General features: G+C 42.6%; 1 protein-coding gene and 1 long non-coding RNA gene across 24 annotated transcripts in view; one reads left to right on the forward strand and one right to left on the reverse strand.

Moving 5' to 3' along the window:
- PDE4D (phosphodiesterase 4D) overlaps positions 1-17,748 on the reverse strand; it is a 1,644,269-nt gene that overhangs the window by 302,436 nt on the left and 1,324,085 nt on the right. Inside the window, exon 1 of one of the 20 annotated variants that reach the window (XM_008262247.5) lies at positions 1,022-3,253. The exons of the other annotated variants lie outside the window; for them this stretch is intronic. Within the exon in view, the coding sequence (XP_008260469.1) occupies positions 1,022-1,116 (95 nt within the window). The 5' untranslated portion in view covers positions 1,117-3,253. Of the gene's footprint in view, positions 1-1,021; positions 3,254-17,748 lie in introns of those variants that run through there. 20 annotated transcript variants of the gene reach the window in all.
- LOC149122403 (uncharacterized) overlaps positions 2,730-17,748 on the forward strand; it is a 69,121-nt gene continuing 54,102 nt past the window's right edge. Inside the window, exons 1-3 of one of the 4 annotated variants that reach the window (XR_016220774.1) lie at positions 2,882-3,081; positions 3,249-3,357; positions 5,892-6,501. This is a non-coding gene — a long non-coding RNA (uncharacterized LOC149122403). The other 3 variants (XR_016220773.1, XR_016220775.1, XR_016220772.1) reach the window with 3 other exon arrangements.

Here is a 17,748-nt window from a genome sequence, read left to right on the forward strand (position 1 = left end):
ACTCACAGAACTACAACCCAACAGGCAGTTCTTCTAATCCACTCTAAAACATTAGCATAATAACAGCAAACAATAATCCATCAGCGTAATCTGCCCAAAATAAGACATCACACATTTCCCTTCCATCCTGTCCCCAACCACCTGCCTGCAATCCTTGCTTGTATTTCTCCTATCTGGAACACAATTATTTCCATTTCAAAGAGGTGACCTTAGGTATTTATTTACAGTCAGTCACTAAGATAAACAAAATAGGATTAACCTCTGACATGGCCTTACCCCTATTCTCTAAATAGCTGTTCCACACAGAAGAGTTACTTGTTGGGAAATTTTCCTTAAGGGCCATATGCTTAGGGGCCTATCTCACCAGCACTGGCAAAGAGTGGAATAAATATTAGATTAAGTGGAAATGAACATAACTTTCACCAGAGTCAAAGCATTCAAATGACCCCCAAATATGATTATTCTGTAATATTACTAAAACATAAAAGATGACTGAATGACAAGCATATATATTGATATATATTTAGCCCCAAAGTTAAAGACAAGTTGGTTACAAGTGGATGATGAGATACACGCCATTATTAATTCCCAACATATCTGTGCTAAAAGCTGAAGCTTTTGCTTCTAAAGACAGAGAGAATATGAACTTCCAGCCTGTTGGCAGCAAGGAAAAAACAACAAAAACCAAAAAACAAAACAAAAAAAGCAACTAAACCAGATGGAGGAAAATGACAAGTTGACAGTTTCAAAATTCCCAATAAACTGGCAAGTTTCTTTCTTCCTTTAAAATTGATCAACCGATAAATTGCTACAGTCTACAGGGGGTTAAAAAACCATGAGCACCCCCTTGGCTAGAGTGGACTCGATTTGGAACAAAATAGAGAATGAAAGAACCAGTGAGCTCTTTCTCACAAAGCCTTGCCATCACACACCTCATCAGCAATTACTAAACCCTGAACGAAGTTCAATGTCAGCCTTAAGAGGGAAAGGGAGAGAGAAGCACGAGAGAAAAGCACTTTACCCAGTTGCCTCTGTGGTCCTTAGCGAACTTGTAGACCTGGATCTGGGCTTCATTACAATGCTCATTTTGGAAAAACAAAATTTAAAAATAATCATTAAAAAAAAAGAAAACCGAAGAAAGAAACATTCAAGTGTTCTGATTAACACATCTCAGCTGCTTTTCTGCAAAGACGAAGTGAAATCTAGTCCATTTCCAAGGAAGGCTGCTGCATTCAGAGGTCCACTTGTCCTGGAGTCCACCTCCCGCGCCCCGGTCCAGCTCGCAGGCAAGGCTCGGAGCCGCTGGAGTGCGTTCCTCTCGCACGCCGAGTGCACTCCGTCCCGGCTGTTCGGAAGTGACAGTTTCTTTTCTGTCTTGCATTGCCAAGGGAGGAACCGCATTTTCAACCTATTCTTCATCTAGGTCACAAGGGAAGCCAGCGCGGGGGAAAGAGTCTCTTGATCTCTTTTTTTTGCAATTCCATAATAATAGGTTCAAAGGTTTCCGCGGCTGGGAGGACTCAGGTAGCGAGAAAGAGAAAGAAAATGACCCGGAGGTCCTGCAACCCGGTCTGTCAAGGAAGTTTCATTTCAGGGCGACCACAAGGAAACAGTCGTGTCCATGGAGCCAAGCACTGAGCCGGCGCCGGAGCCAAGCGTCCCCCTCCTGGGGCTGGGAGAGCCGATTTACCTGGAGTTGTGATTTCCGGGGTCCCCCCTGCTTCGAATTTGGACTCCACGCCTTTGTGAATGAGAAACTATCATTCGATCTCACCGGGGAGAAACTATTCCTCAAGGGCTCAATGACGTCGGTAGGAAAGCAGTTCAAAAACATGGTAGGGAAGTGAGAAAGGGGAAAGGAAAAAAAAAAAAAAATCCCAGCGCCCGGCCAGCCTAGCCAACTGCGGAAACTTACAAAGCGAGGGAGTCCCGCGGTGTAAATCCGTCAAGCCCGCTGGGGACCTCCCTACACTCACAGAACCATTTCCTCCTCTAGAAAAAGCAGGGTCAGCCCCCACGAGCACCTTCGCGGGAAACGCACCCCTGGCCATGGGCTGGTTTTTCTGTTTTTTAAATCGTCGTTTTCTCAAAGCACCAAACTGAAGCGTGTCTCTGGCAGCAAAGTTGAAGAACTTCAGTACTTACAGCTGTTCACTTTGCTCGGATTTAATAAAGCACTGGGCTTGAAAGTTTGCTTACAGAGATCTAAACTCCCTCTGAAAAAGCAGCAGGCATCAATGCATTAGGCGGTGCTACAATATTTAGACTGAAAAATCCAGTGTTTGATGGCAGGGCAAGTGGCTACAGGCACTCAGGCTGTACCCTCGCACGATGTTTTCTCAGCTTCCTGTCTTCTGAAAATGATGTGCACATGTCACGCGCTTTATAAACAAAGCCTTTGGGTTTGCTATGGGATGAAACTTGATATGCTAGCGTCCCTTATTATTTTGAACACCAATACCTGCCCACTTCCTACATCTGAAATAAAAATTGGGACAGTAGCTACAATGCAAGCTGAATCGGATTGTTCCCAATGGAAGGGAAACAGGACCACGGGGCCTCTCCCTCTGGGCATTTGCATAGAGGATATGTATTCCTTTGGGTGTGTCAACCTCAATCATGTTGGATGTGAATTATCAAGTGAAAAGAATTTAAGCATTCTGATGCCTTAAATAACCGGAGCTAGTGCGTTGGCTCTCCTGTCTGACGTGAGCTTGCTGTTTGTTTAGCGTTTGTAGGCAGGATGTTGGAGTGCAGCTGACCCACCCAAACAACTTGGAAAATTAATGTAGTAAGGCATGCCCCAGAGGCTCTGGCCGCGAATTACAATCCAGCCGGCAGCTCCTCCCCTGGTCACACTGCAAGGTGCATTTGTGATTCAGAATTCTCAATGACTCTCTGGCTTCTTCACGTCAAGGCCGACAGTGGCTTTCCACAGGATTATTCCCTTAAGCTTTTCCGTTTTCTCTTGGGACCGCCCAGGGACATTCACACCTTCCTGGCTCTGTCCCCTGCTTAGCACATTGCTGGAATTTTTGGGCAGGTTAACTAATCACCAATGTTGAGGCATTCCAAGGCTTTGTGAGTGAGACCAGTCCTCACCTGCAGGGGGAGAGGAGGGTTGGCATTTTTCTCCTTGCAATTTCAACTTACAAAAGGAGGAAATAGTACAATGATGTGACCGTTCTTGACGTGAACTGCTCTCTTCTAGGTAAGGTCAACCAAGTATCTTCTGCTTGTCATTTCAGGAAGAAGATGACAAGGATCGTGGAGCGTAACGTCTGAACGCTGTGTGTGCTCCAGGAGTGATTCGGTCCTCCGGAAGGCCGGCTGTCCCACCAGGATCACTGAGACCATGTAGGTTACTGTAACACACATGTAGCTTTGTGTTGCTCTTCCTCTCTTCCTTGTTCAAAATCCCCGGTATTCCAAGAGTCACTCTCTGGAAACTTGATCACATTTGCTGGGCACCTATAAATACTCTGTGACACTCCCATAATGACTAATGTGTGGGTCCCCAAAGGCAACAAGTGGGGGAATCTGACCACCCATGGGACTAAGTGGAATATGTAAAACTCTGGGGATTACTTTAAGGCTGCCATCACCAGGAAAGAAACATGTGCAGTAATAGCAGGCTGGTGAGATTTAAATTTCTTCGTTTTCTCCTACCTCTAATGCTGAAAGAAATGATAGGATTAAAAATGGCATTTATTCAATATTACAGTATTTTCTCCATTTGAAGGTTGTTTTTTTTTTTTTTTTTTTTCCACCTGGACTTATCTGAAAGGATAAAAGTGTTCCCTCTGAAGAGCTTCTCGGAATAAAGCAGCCTTCCTGCCCCTCACGTAACTGTCAGGGCACAAGCTCGTGGCCCTGGACAGGCCGGGAGGAGGACCGAGGCCCAGGAGACCAGGCTACAGGACCCACGTGCCCCTTGTCTGTAGGGCTTTGGCAAATGCGCATGGATCCAGAGCTGCTATTTCTCCACATTTCCCTGATGCCCTTAGTTCTATCATGAAGTATAGATGACTTTCTCCAGGCCTGCTGTGGACTGTACAAGTTCACTGGATAATCCATCCGTAAAATATCTTGTTGAATCAAACCACCATATAGCACGTTTCTCAAACTTCAGTTGGTTGGACACTGACTATTTGTCATATTAGCAACTCATATCTATCATTGCTATTTTCCACTGGCTCACTTTTTTTTTTTTTTTTCAAAAAACCCAAACTACATTTAAAATACTACTTTATATTTATTCTGTAAATAAGTATGAAATACTGGTTAAATATAATTTTTCCAAACTACAAGTATGAATGAGAGAACATATATTAATGTTCCAAATATCACAACTTTATCTCGCACCACTAATAGGGCCCATAATGCAATGTGATAACACTCACATGGGAACCAACAATTGCATATGCGTAGACTGTGTGCACCTAAACACGATTTGCCTTTCCCTTATCATTCAACAGTCAGTATGACTGGCAGGACGAATGTCATTAATTAAGAACCATAAATTAATTAGGAAATATTAACCGAAACCAACTGAATGAGGTGCTCACTATCTGATCCAGGTTTTCTGAGATATTACTACTTTACAATACTCTGCCTATGAACAAATCTTCTGACCTCTAAGTAAACTCCTACTTTCCTGCACTTTTCAATCTGCCATGAGCGGAATTCTTAGAGCTCTCTTATGAACTAACTGAACATTGATGCCTGTCAAATGTGCTCAGAATCAGACCTGTAGATGTGCCAAAATAACGTCTTAGGAAAACTGATCACAAAACTGCAGTTTTTACAGTTTCCTGGTATTCTACATTGTATCGTAACATTAGGGAGAGCAAGTCACTTGAACTTCCATAGTGTTTCCTCATCCTGAGAAATATGGTATTTTTCTTATTGAGAGGGGAACTTTGAGTAGATTTCTACCAGTCCTTTTTATTTTACTATGGTCACTCTATTTGCAATGGAATTCAAGGACTTGCCTATTCGTATAAAGCTTGTTTGGAACTAAATTCTTTAATTCCCAAGACGAAATCCAGAGTAGTACATTTAAAGTCTTCCTAATCTCGGATTTCCTGCCTCCTTCATTAAAATGTCAGATTAGGATAATAATGATCACTATAATTTATTAATCACCTACTAACTCCTAATACTCAGCACTTAGATATTTTAGGTGGTACACTTTCTTATCTTTACTCAGTCTTGCAAGGTAGATGGACTTGAGAACATGATTTTTATGGGTAGAGAAAACCAATACTTCTTCAAAATATTTGTACACATGTATATATCATTCTAGAGCTTCTTCATAATTTGTGTGTGTGCGTGAATGAGAGAGAGACAGTGAGCACAAGAGGAGGAGGAGAGGGAGAGAGAGAGAGAGATTAAAAACTGCCTCAAAGTCTTTGCAATAGTTTTGGAGCCATCCTGTTCCATTGGACTGTAGCAGTGGATGACTATCCATTAAAAATGATGTGTGTACATGACCAGTGTAATGACGCACATGTTTAATAGCAAATTTCTATATTTTCATGATATCCAGGATTAAAATCTGACTTCATTATCTTTGTTTTCAAGTTGTAGGCACAAACGCTACGATGAGGGCATATAAAACAATGTCACAAGTCTGTGAGCCATTAATGTGAAAGGTCTTTGGCAGTAGTCAAAATATGAGTAACAGTGCTTTGCTGTTACCTGCGTAACAGTTGGCATTTTGATTGTATCAGAAGGTAATCCTGGATAACAAGTTAACATTTTAAAAGGCAATAAAATGTGAACTCTCAGGGCCAGCACTGTGGCATAGTGGGTAAAGCCACCTCCTGCAGCGCCGGCATCCCATATGGGCACCAGTTTGAGTCCTGGCTGTTCCATTTCCGATTCAGCTCTCTGCTATGGCCTGGGAAAGCAGTGGAAGATGGCCCAAGTCCTAGGGTCCCTGCACCCATGTGGGAGACCTGGAAGAAACTCCTGGCTTCTGATCAGTTCAGCTCTAGCCATTGTAGCCCTTTGGAGAGTGAACCAGCGGATGGAAGACCTCTCTCTGTCTCTGTCTCTGCCTCTGCCTCTGTAACTCTGCATTTCAAATAAATAAATAAAACCTTTAAAAAAAGGTGAGCTCTCTGGTAGTATACAGCTTTAAATATCTGTCAACAAATTACATTGTCTATTAAAGGTGCAGAAAATGAGTGTTTAAACAAGAACCAACGCTTCTGCATGGGCTCAGTAATGCTGACATGAAATGCATTTTGTCATTGACTGTCAGAACTAATTCAATGCTGCATTCAAGAAAAAAAAATTATAGGAATCACATAAATGATCTAATACAAGTGCTGCCATGTTTACTCAATTTTCCACCACCATTTTCCATCCCTCTTTCACTCTTCATGTCCTTCTTTGTTCTATACCTAAATGCAGCCCCGCAGATTTAACCTCATTTGGAGTTAAATATTGAAATGTCATTAAAGAAATCAATGAAATGGTTTGAACTATCAGTGATGAGAGTCATATGTATCCTCCCATCCTGCATTGATCCCTGAGCCCAGCTCCTGCCAGTATGTGAAGATGAGGCGCTAGAAAGGTGACATGGGGCTGGCTCTGTGGCGTAACAGTTAAGCTGCCGCCTGCAACGCCTACAGATCATATGGGCGCTGGTTCGAGTCCTGACTGCTCCACTGCTGCTCCAGCTCCCTGCTAATGTGCCTGGGAAAGCAGCTGAAGAGAGCCCAATTGCCTGGGCCCCTGCACCCAAGTGGGAGAAGCTCCTGGCTCCTGACTTCAGCCTGGCCCTGCCCTGGTTGTTGTAGCCATTTGGGGAGTGAACCAACGGATAGAAGGGCTCTCTTGCTTTCTCTCTTTCTCTCTCTCTTTCTCTCTAACTCTGCCTTTCGAATAAATCAAATAAGTATTCTTTGTTTCAAAAAAGAAAGGTGACAGGTAGGTGTGGTGCACGGGGCAGGGGGTGGGGTGGGATTGGATCTTGTGCACCCAGAGTTTTGTTGCAGGTCACCAGGTGCTTAGCAGGCATTTTCTTGGCTCTTTCAGATATCACTGTTATAGGATTTTCCCTCTGGGGCATTTGTATTTTTCCAAACAACAATATAAATCTGCCTGCTAGTGTTTCAATATGGGCAAGAGAAAGGAGCTGGGGTCTGAGTGACCAGTTTGCAGAGCTTCATGTAATCCTGTCTGCACAGCCACCTCTCCCCACCCCTCTGCCTGGTGTCCTGGAGTCTGGAGTCTCTGTCTTCCATGGAGAGGGAAGTAAGGTAAACGGACTATGCTGAGAAGGCTAGGTAAGCATACTTATGGATACATTCACATATCTCATACGTTTACGTATCACACACACACACACACACACACACACACCCCTCTGCTTTCAGAACTCACCCGTCCTCCCAAATGTGTTCTGGGCATTTCAGGCAGCTCAGCTTGCTGCTCTTACCACGGTCCCCTTATTTGGTTCAGTCTTTGACCATTTCTCTATTGCTTTCTACTATCATCCATCATGGCTTGCAGTTACAGACATTTCTGAGGCTCCTCGGGGACAGAAGGAACTTCTCCTTCTTTTTTTTTTTTTAGAAGGGGGAAGTATGACTTTCTGTTTAGGGCATTTTTAAAAGGGAAATATGGGAAGGTCTTTTCTCCACCTTTTCAAAGCAAGAAACCTATATATTTTACTTGGAAAGAATTCACTGTCTGCCATAAATATTTTAAAATGCTCTTGGAGCTAGCACTGTGATGTAGTGGGTAAAGCCATTGCCTGCAGTGCTAGCATCCCATATGGGCACCAATTCAAGTACTGTCTGCTCCACTTCTGATCCAGCTCTCTGGCCTGGGAAAGCAGCAGAAGATGGCCCAAGTCCTTGGGCCCCTGCACCCAAGTGGGAGACCCGGAAGAAGCTCCTGGCTCCTGGCTTCGGAACGGCCCAGCTCTGGCTCATGCACCTATTTGGGGAGTGAACCAGTGGATGGAAGACTTCTCTCTGCCTCTCTGTATCTCTGCCTTTCAAATAAATAAATACATATTTTTAAAAATTCTATAAATAACACATTAAAAATGTGATAAATATTTTTCAGGAAGGATAACATAATTTGACAAAGCACATTAGTTTGTCAAAAATGCATGCAGTATGTGGTCTTTTTTTTTAGTATTTATTTATTTTTATTTGAAAGGCAGAGTTACAGAGAAGCAGAAGCAGAAAGAGAGAGAGAGAGAGAGAAGTCTTCCATCCACTGGTTTACTCTCCAAAAGGATGCAATAGCCAGAACTGCGCCGATCCAAAGCCAGGAGCCGGGAGCTTCTTCCAGGTCTGCCACGAGGGTGCAGGGGCCCAAGGACTTCAGCCATCTTCTATTGTGTTCCCAGGCCATAGCAGAGAGCGAGACCTGAAGTGGAGCAGCCGGGACTTGAACCGGCGCCCATATGGGAATTGGCTATGACACAGCAGCAGCCACAGCAGTACGCGTTTTAATAATAATGTAGCCCATGATGTAAAAGGCAGTGAAGAGAACAGCTTTATTAAGATCAAGCTTTTGTCAGGGCCTTTGAATTTTCACTTGTCTGCACACATTAAAAAAATTGGCAAAACAATACAGGCAACCCAGGCACTTTCTTATTCACCACACATTAAAAATAAGTGCTTAAAAAATGTAAAAAGTTTGCTCTTTGAGACAATGCCTGCTAATTAGGAAGAGCTTGAGGATCAGATGAAGAAGCAGCTTTCAGAATCAGACTGCCCGGGTAGAAAGCCATCCTCCACTAATCACTAGTTGTTTGATCCTGAACAAATGACTTTACCTTCCCCGACCCTCTATTTCCACAGCTATACAATGAGGATGAAACACAGTTTTGTGATGATTAAAAACTACATTTGAATTATTTTGGGTAGGTGTTTTGGCACAGCAGGTTAAGCTGCCTAGGTTACCCACATCCCATATTGTAATGCCAGCTCTGCTTCTGATCCAGCTTCCTGCTAATGTGAACCTGAACCCTGGCAGGCAGCAGCTGATGGCCCAAGTACCTGGCCTCCTGCCACCCATGTCCGGGACCAGGATGGAGCTCTGAACTCCTGGCTATGACCTAACCCAGTCCTGCTTGTTGTAGGCATTTGGGGGAGTGAATGGAAATTTTTCTATCTCTCCTCCACTCTCTGTCACTCTGCTTTCAAACAAGCAAATAAATAAAACTTAAAAAAATAAAAACTCTTAGCAAAGTGCTCAATAATAATACTTATACTAAAATGCTTTAAAAGCAAAATCAATGTAATATAGATGACAACAGTTGTAAAATGTAAAAGTATATGATACTTTGCGATAGTAATAATGTATGAGAGGGAATTTCAAAAGTTTATGGAAAAATTGAATTAGAACTCAGAACACAGCTTCATCTGTGTAACCAGGAGGCACTAACTGGACACTAAAGGAGAAGGGATTGCTTCCCCATCCTCCTGTTCCCAGGGGAGGCCCTGGATAAACTCTGGAGCCTGCATAATGTTGTGAGTTCCTTGAAAACAGGGGTGGAGCTTATCCATCTTTGTATTCCGAACACCAAGCGTTGTGTTTGGCTTCTAGGATAAAACCGTGGTCAACAGGACACACAAGCCTCTCACAGCTTTACTTCCGGTGCCCTTTTGTGTCATTTGCTTCATGCATAGAATTACATTTTAAAAAATGAGTCCTGCCTCTGTCTTCTGTTTCATAAGCCTCTATCCCTGGAAGTTACTTTAGACACCTCCTTTTCCAACACGGTTCCTACAATGTCCTTGCAACAAAAAATATTCTCCCCAGGAGAAAGGAACTGGTTGGGGTATAAAAATACACTGGGAGACATCTCAGCTGGACTGGGCTGACTCCAGCATCATTGTTAAGAGGCAGAAGATTCCTTCTTAAGTACTTAGGAGAAACAGCCTTACTCTGGAGGTGTTACCCAATGTGCTATTCAACCCACACAGAGTATTTCACGGAAGGTTGGTTCAAAGGAAAGACTTTTCCAGAAAGAGTTTTCTCACATGATGGCAGGACAACGAGGCGGGTGCTGTGGCATCTCAGAAAATCTGCCCGAGTCAGTCACCTATGGAGCTGTGAGAGAGAGCTGTTTCCCCGGCTGGGAAGGCTGCAACCCAGCCAATGCTCTGAGAGCCTATTTGGAGCCACACTGATAAGTACACGCATTTGCACAGTTATATCAACCACAGGAAGATACAGTGTACCATTTAACAGATGAGGGAACTGAAATGCACAGAGTGCAAGAACCAGGTCAGAACCTAGATCTTCCGGCTCCAGAGGAAAAGCTCTGTTGATGCACACCATGCGCTAGGCACTGGGTTAAAGGGGCTTTGCTCATCTTGCCTGTCATTTCACATTTGAAACAGACTTAAAAACAACTATGACTATTTCCTCCACCAAGCAGTTAAGGAAACTGAGGTGTACAGAGGGTTAAGCCCACACTGTGGACCTTAATTTGGGACTTAAACTCAGATTAGCAAAGCCAAACAGAATGTGGGGGAAACTAGCACATTACGAACTAAATAAATAACATTCTGAGTCACATCTCAACAGGAGAACTTTTTAAACGTATTTAAGCAAGTCTTAGATAAAAAATGGTAGGATAGAAAAACAAAGAAACATTGTTCCCAGTTTTTTTTTTAAATTTTTTGGACATGACATTGAAATCATTAAAAATTAATCATTTTCAGTCTAAGAATTAAGGCTTTCAATTATATCCAGCACTTAGATACAAAATTACAAGTATATATAAATAGTAGTTTCTGAAACAAAATGTCTTTTTATTTTATTAATTCTCTTCTTGAAATGGATTGCGGATTTTTTTTTTTTAATTTATTTGACAGATAGAGTTAGACAGTGAGAGAGACAGAGAGAGAGAAAGGTCTTCTTTCTGTTGGTTCACTTCCCAAATGGCCGCTACGGCCAGAGCTACGCAGATCCAAAGCCAGGAGCCAGGTGCTTCCTCCTGGTCTCCCATGCAGTTGCAGGGCCCAAGCACTTGGGCCATCCTCCACTGCACTCCCGGGCCGCAGCAGAGAGCTGGCCTGGAAGAGGAGCAACCGGGACAGAATCCGGTGCCCATATGGTATGTTGGCGCCACAGACGGAGGATTAACCAAGTGAGCCACGGTGCCAGCCCCTCTTCTTGAAATGCAAACTAAATTTCATTCCTTTATCTAAAGCAGTTTCTACAGGTATATCATATTTGTAGCTGTCTTACTATTATTTTTAGAACAGATAGCTCCTGTATAAGAGATAGGAAAGCAGACTTGGAAACTATTTAACCTGACCTAGTATATCAATTTGTGCTCTTCCAGAGGGAAAGAAAGCCCATTCATTCCAGGCATGCAGTGAACTCTAAAAAAAAAACACAAACAACTTAGAGTTGATTTTCAGAGGAACTGTTCTACTGTGTCTCTTACGTTCTCAAGAAGAGTACTTTGATATTTTTGCAAAAACTTGAGTCTTCACCGTGATACTTGGCAGATGTTGCATTAAGGAAAGTTGAAACTGAATGAACTAGAAGACATGATGCCAAAATACTATTTTCAGGGTGAGCACTGTTCCATATGGGCAGAGAATAGGAAAAAGCCCTCCCACCCAAGTCCCTGACATTGAAGCCTTCATTCAGCTGACAGTTCTCCAGGGAGTCAGATTTCCACAGGACTGAAGCTGTCCTCCAGTTGACTCTAGGGATCCTTTGAAGATAACCTTCTTCTTAAGAGATACCATATAGTAACTATACATTATAATTATTTTCAAGTACAGTGATTTTTAAAAGTAATAAAAAAAGAAATGCAAACTATTTTAAAAATAACAATCTTGTAACAGCGTTGCCACTTAGGCAGAGCTGCTGTAACACCTTTGCAGACCTCCTTATGCATCACATCTAACATATTAAAATGGACCCACTTTCCACATTATGGATTATTCTTTCTATAGAAATCTCAAAAGGATCCTTCCGCTGTTGCTTTGGAAATTATGTGGTGACTATTAAACTCAGTTAACTAACGACTGGCCTTGATTTCTTCCCAATCATCAGGCATGCATAGGAATACTTGTAAAATGAAAAAAAAAATGCAGCCCACAAATTTTCTTTTTTTAACATCATAAAATTTTCATGAATGCTCATTTGACAATTACTAAAGTTGACATAATGTTATGCTTTGAACATTTAATTAAACTTTAATCATGATTTCTGGAGTGTTCCTTTTTATGTTTTGGAGCCAATGAACTTCACTCCTGAGTTCTCAAATACTTTCATAAGCTCATGAAAAGCCCCTAGTCACTAGGCACAGGGAACTACAGTACCTGTAATGGCCATCAGAATCCTGGCGGTGGGATCTGAGAGGAAAGGGAATTCTGGTAAGAAGTGATTCATGCAAAAAGACATCTTTAATGTTTCCAGAAAATATTCTATTTCCTCTACCACTTGGGTAATTAGGAGTTACCTGACTTTGGTAATGGAGCAAAGTAAGGCATCAAAGATTCAGTGACCAGAGACCTAGTTAAGATTTAGATTCACCTTGGTGTGTCAAAGATGATTAAAAAAAAAAAAAAAAACAGCAGCAAAAGTTGTGGTCACTCTCTGCTCTCCTTGAGAACCTAATAGTTTAGTCGGGAAGAAAAAAATACCATTCTTTTTAAGGTTTTCTCTGCTGTAACCAAACTCATGAGATTGCAAGATAATGAGGCCAGAGCTTGGGTACTTGAATGACCAAATTAAAACAATGATATGGCTGTCTGGTTTTTGTTGAATCACTCTTTAAAATATGTGACTTGGGTGCTCCAGTGGCGCAATCGGTAGCACACGGTGCTTATAAAATATGTGACTAGCAACTGGTGAACTAGTTACAGAGAATCTCAGAAGCATGGTGTGCCTGGGAACCCCAGGATAAGAATCCTCAGGAAAGGGCCAAGTCACCAAGAAGATCACTCAGTCCCAGGGGAACAGTTTTGAACTGGGGTTAGTTGGATTCCTACTTTAATTAAAGAACCTGGAAACACAGAAAGAGGATGTTAGCCTAAAATAAAACATCTATTCATCAGAGTTTTCTCCTTTTGACTTCTGTTTTGCTCAGTTGTTCACTAGATAAGGTTAATATTTTTTTTTCTCCTGAAATGAACTTTGTTTCCCAAGGATAAATGTAATGTGCTGTTTTGCAAGTAGCAACAGACATTCAACAGAGACCCGAAAAAGCAAATGTTCACTCTTCATTCTTGTTCTTACTACAGTGGAAATAATATGACTTCAGTAATGTGGAGGAGTTCTTGCCCTTCTGCCAGGAGCTAGGTACCTGCACAGGTAGGCCAGGAGGTCACATTATAATGCCCTAGTGACTTTCCCTACTCAATGGGAGTCACACACCACTGAAGGCAAAAGCTGGCTTCAGCGTCGGCATGTGTTCCACGAAAGGACGGTGAGTCACCCTTTCATAGTAGGTTCTGGAACAGCATGGAAGCGTCACCGCCACCCTCCAAGGAACCTGCTGCAACTCTCTAGAGCCTGTTTGAGAACATTTGTCCTTAGCTATTGCTTGGTGGAACCAGAAACAAAAGAAATGGCTGTACAAGGTTCCATTCAGCATGAGGGACTGCCTAGCAATCTCTGAATGACGTCAAGCCAAGTGTGCAAATTTAATGTTGATCTTTGATTCCTAAGTAGAAGCTGTTGTGGCAGTCAGTTGGTTTAAGAATCATTTAAAGGAATGAAGAATAAAAGCCTTTGAAAGATTTACTTGTATCTATTTGGAAGGCAGAATGTCAGAAAGGGAGGGAGAGAGGGAGGGGGAGGGAGAGAGAGAGAAAGAGGGATGGAGGGAAGGAGAGGGCGAGAGTTAAAAAGAAGAAGCATACCTTCCATCTGCTGGTTCACTCCCCAGATGGCTGCAATGGCCCAGCATGGGCCAGACCAAAGCCAGGAGCGCAGAACTGCATCTGGGTCCCTGTAAGGAGGGCGGGGGTCCAAGTACTTGGGCCACCATCCTGTGTTTCCCCAGGCACATTCACAGGGGGCTGGGTCATAAGCAGAGCATCCAGAACTGGAATGGGCACTCCAAGAACAAAACCCTTTGTGTGAGAGAGCATTTTAGCAGAGCTACCGCATTTATCTGATGGAGATTTGCAACGCACCTCTCTCATGCTTTCATTTACACCAACTCTGAGGTAATTGTACTGTTCAAAATGGGCAACATGGGGGCTCTGCTTGACTATTTCTCAAATGGTGAGAAAGTGTCATTATATGTTCCACCATTAAAAAGATGCCCAGGGTTCAAGATAAAGGACTGAGACGAGTACTCTTGGTCATACAAAGAAGGCAGCCTCAGACAGTAATCAGGAGCACCTGACGGTCACACTGTCAAGATCCAAGTTCCAACTTGATCTCTTACCTTAGCCAAGTTGTTTTACTTCTCTATGCCTCAGTCTCTTCAAGTACAAAAAAACTGAATCAGATCAGGAAGACTGGGGGAGTTAAATTAGACAACGTGCATAGAAAATAACTGAAACAACAGTGCATGCAGTCAAGGACTCAAAATCTTAATGAGTACTAAAGAAGACACTGTCTCTATTTTGTTCAATCATTAGGATTCTGGTCTTCACAGCTTGTGTTTTGATAGTCTTGCCCTCATCCATACCCTCAACCCTGCTTTTAAATATTTGGGTAGCTCTCAAGGTGTCCACAGAGCCTGTGGCCTCTACTGCTCAGTTTGTAATAACAGGTGGCGGGGTTGGGGGCACGAAGCTCAGACCTCTGCCCTCTGCCTTGACCACTGGGTGGAAGGCTAAGGACATTATGGAAAAAGTATCACATTTAGATTTCTTGTCTCCTCCCTCCCTCACTCCCTCCCACCCTCCCCCTCTCTCTCTCTCTCTCTGAGTGTGTGTGTGTGTGTGTGTGGTCTTCTCATCAGTGATATAGCATCCATGATGTCAGCAGGGTAGCATGGACAGCGTGCTAACATTGCACACTTTAGGAGACCGTCGTCTCCTCTCTCTTGTTCCCTGGCTGCCGACCACCTCAGTCTCTCTCTGTCTCAATAGTCAGTGTAATGTTGTGAAGACATGAAGCAGGCTGAGAGAAAGAAAAATAAAACACAAGACAGCTTTGGCATGATGATGGACAGCAACACGTATCTGTCCTCGGTGTCCGGATAATGAGGGTTGGTGGGCTGGGCATACTGAATATGCCTATCTTCAAATGGGACAGTTGCTATCTGGTTTGCTCATTTCCCCGGGAATGAGAGCCCAGCATGGCCAACTTCTCTTATTTGTAAAGAAGAAATGTGAATTTCAATCTACTGTCTTTTCATTAAGTGGCAGCAGTAATTCAAAATTAAAAAAGATACTATCTGGCCAATGTCTGAAAGCCAAATAAAATATGTTTGTTTAGGATGGGGTGGTGTTATCAGGTTTTCTTTTGAATACTGTTTAAGACATACTAGTTTACTGTTTTATTAATCCTCAAGAAACCCATTTATCAGTGGTCTAATATTTCTTACAATATTTTATATATCAGTAGTAGACAGTAAATAACAATAACAACACAGTCGGATTAATTTCCAATGGTGTACACTTCAGGACTTCAGGGAGGAAATTTCTGAATTGGAGATGAATTATGATAACATAGTAAATGCCTACCATGCATAAAACCAATCCTAGTGACCTTAATTTTTTAAAGTCTTGTATTGTTACCACTTAGCTAATTATTAACCAAAGTCTGAGTGACTAGTAGAATGGGAAATTTTGTTACGTCAACCAGCAAAGGTGAAAGGAAACTAACATTCAACATCTGCTATCTACTTGGTGCTTTATCAATATTTTTTCTTCTAAACTTCAAAACAACCTGGTAAGGGAGTTAGACTTTTTCATTATTTGGTCGTTGTAAACTGATGTTTGAAGAGCTCATGACGAATGCCTGTGAACCAGGCCCCATTATACAATTAATATTGACATCACTACAAGTAACTTCAGGAGCTCATATAGTCAGCAATTAGTAACACAAACACAAACACACACCCAGAATTTAAAACGAGAGTGAACTCATACTGTTAGGTAACGTCAACTGTCAATAATCAAAGGAAGGAATTCTGTGCTGATTAATGTAAGCCTTTTTCATCATAGTTGGGTCATCCTGTGTTAGGTACTGCGGACAATATGTACATTCATTAGGATCTCATACTTCCTTGTATCCATCACAAAAACAACACCATTCTGAGCGTAATTAAGTTTAAATAAGTGAATTAATTTTTTGGATATTTCCAAGAGAGAGTTGAGGGTAGAGTGGGAGAGATAACAGAATTGGAGGTAGAATAAGAGCCAGAAAAATCTGTCTGGATTTCAAAGGGAGTCATGGGGTAGAGAGAGAAATTTGAAACAAGTTCATACATTTCCATGACAGTTTCAGAGTTAACATCCTACAAGAAAATAATCTACCAACATCAAGATATCTGTTGAGGTTTCCGAAAGGGGAAAATGTGAGTTTCCATTGCACTAGCAAGTGTAATTATGGTATTGCCAACTTGATCCAACATCACATAAAATCCCTAATGATTTTAGGGATAAAATAAATCTACTATTTATTCTGAATAATATCACAGATTTATGAAAATGGATGCAAAAATATTTATGGTTCATTGTGGTAAATACAAATAAGAGGCAAACCCTGCTCTAGGGAGTTTACAATAAAAAGAAACGATAGGCAGTAAGAAACATAATACCCATGAAAAACATCACCTTGCTGTGCTTTGTTTGCTTCCTGGCTCTTAGATCCAAACAGTTTTGGTTCTTTACATTTCACCAACCAGAACTGAATTTCTAGGTGCTAAATACTCCCGGTACATCCTCACAGGTCGTGAGCAACAACACAGTGCCTGCCTCATAGGAAGCATGCCGTCCATTCGGGCAAATGGATGAATGGACGACACAGGTCATAAATGTCATGATGAGAAAGTGCAGAAGGAAAAATCCTCACGGACAGGGTAGTCAGAGCAGGTTTCCAAAAACGCGGCTCTCAGCTACAGATCTCAAACGTCAATTGAAGAAAAGCTGTGGCCAGGGAGTGCAGTGGAGGATGGCCCAAGTGCTTGGGCCCTGCACCCCATGGGAGACCAGGAGAAGCACCTGGCTCCTGCCTTCGGATCAGAGCGGTGCGCCGGCCGCAGCACGCCGGCCGCAGCGGCCATTGGAGGGTGAACCAATGGCAAAAAGGAAGACCTTTCTCTCTGTCTCTCTCTCTCTCACTGTCCACTCTGCCTGTCAAAAAAAAAAAAAAAAAAAAAGTGAGCAACTGATTTGTGAAGAGTGGCACAGACCGAAAGGGCAGGCAATGGCAAAGAGGCGCTCGGGGAAATGGAAAGCTGTTTTGCGGGAGTAAATCTCGATGAAGAGATTTTGGGTGATGTAAGGAACTTTCTAACACAACACGGCAGGGCTCTTTTGGGGTAAGTGGGGTTAGTAATTTCTCTAAGGACAGGCAGCAGATCTCATGCAGATTAGAAGACCACCAGCAAAAATGTAATGGTGGGCAGTGAGGCCCAGGTGTGGGTGGGACATTGCCTCCTGCATCAGGATTCTATGTGTCTCCTTTGGCCTTGTTGTTAACAATTATTTAGGAGAATCAAAAACATTCCTTGAGGGGCAAGTGCTGTGGCGTAATGGGTAAAGCCAGCGCCTGCAGTGCCAGCATCTCATATAGTGGCCAGTTCGAGTCCCTGCTGCTTCACTTCCAATCCAG

The sequence above is a fragment of the Oryctolagus cuniculus genome, chromosome 14 (genome assembly GCF_051225735.1).
Source record: "Oryctolagus cuniculus isolate XC-2025 breed Fujian yellow rabbit chromosome 14, ASM5122573v1, whole genome shotgun sequence".
Taxonomy (NCBI): domain Eukaryota; kingdom Metazoa; phylum Chordata; class Mammalia; order Lagomorpha; family Leporidae; genus Oryctolagus; species Oryctolagus cuniculus.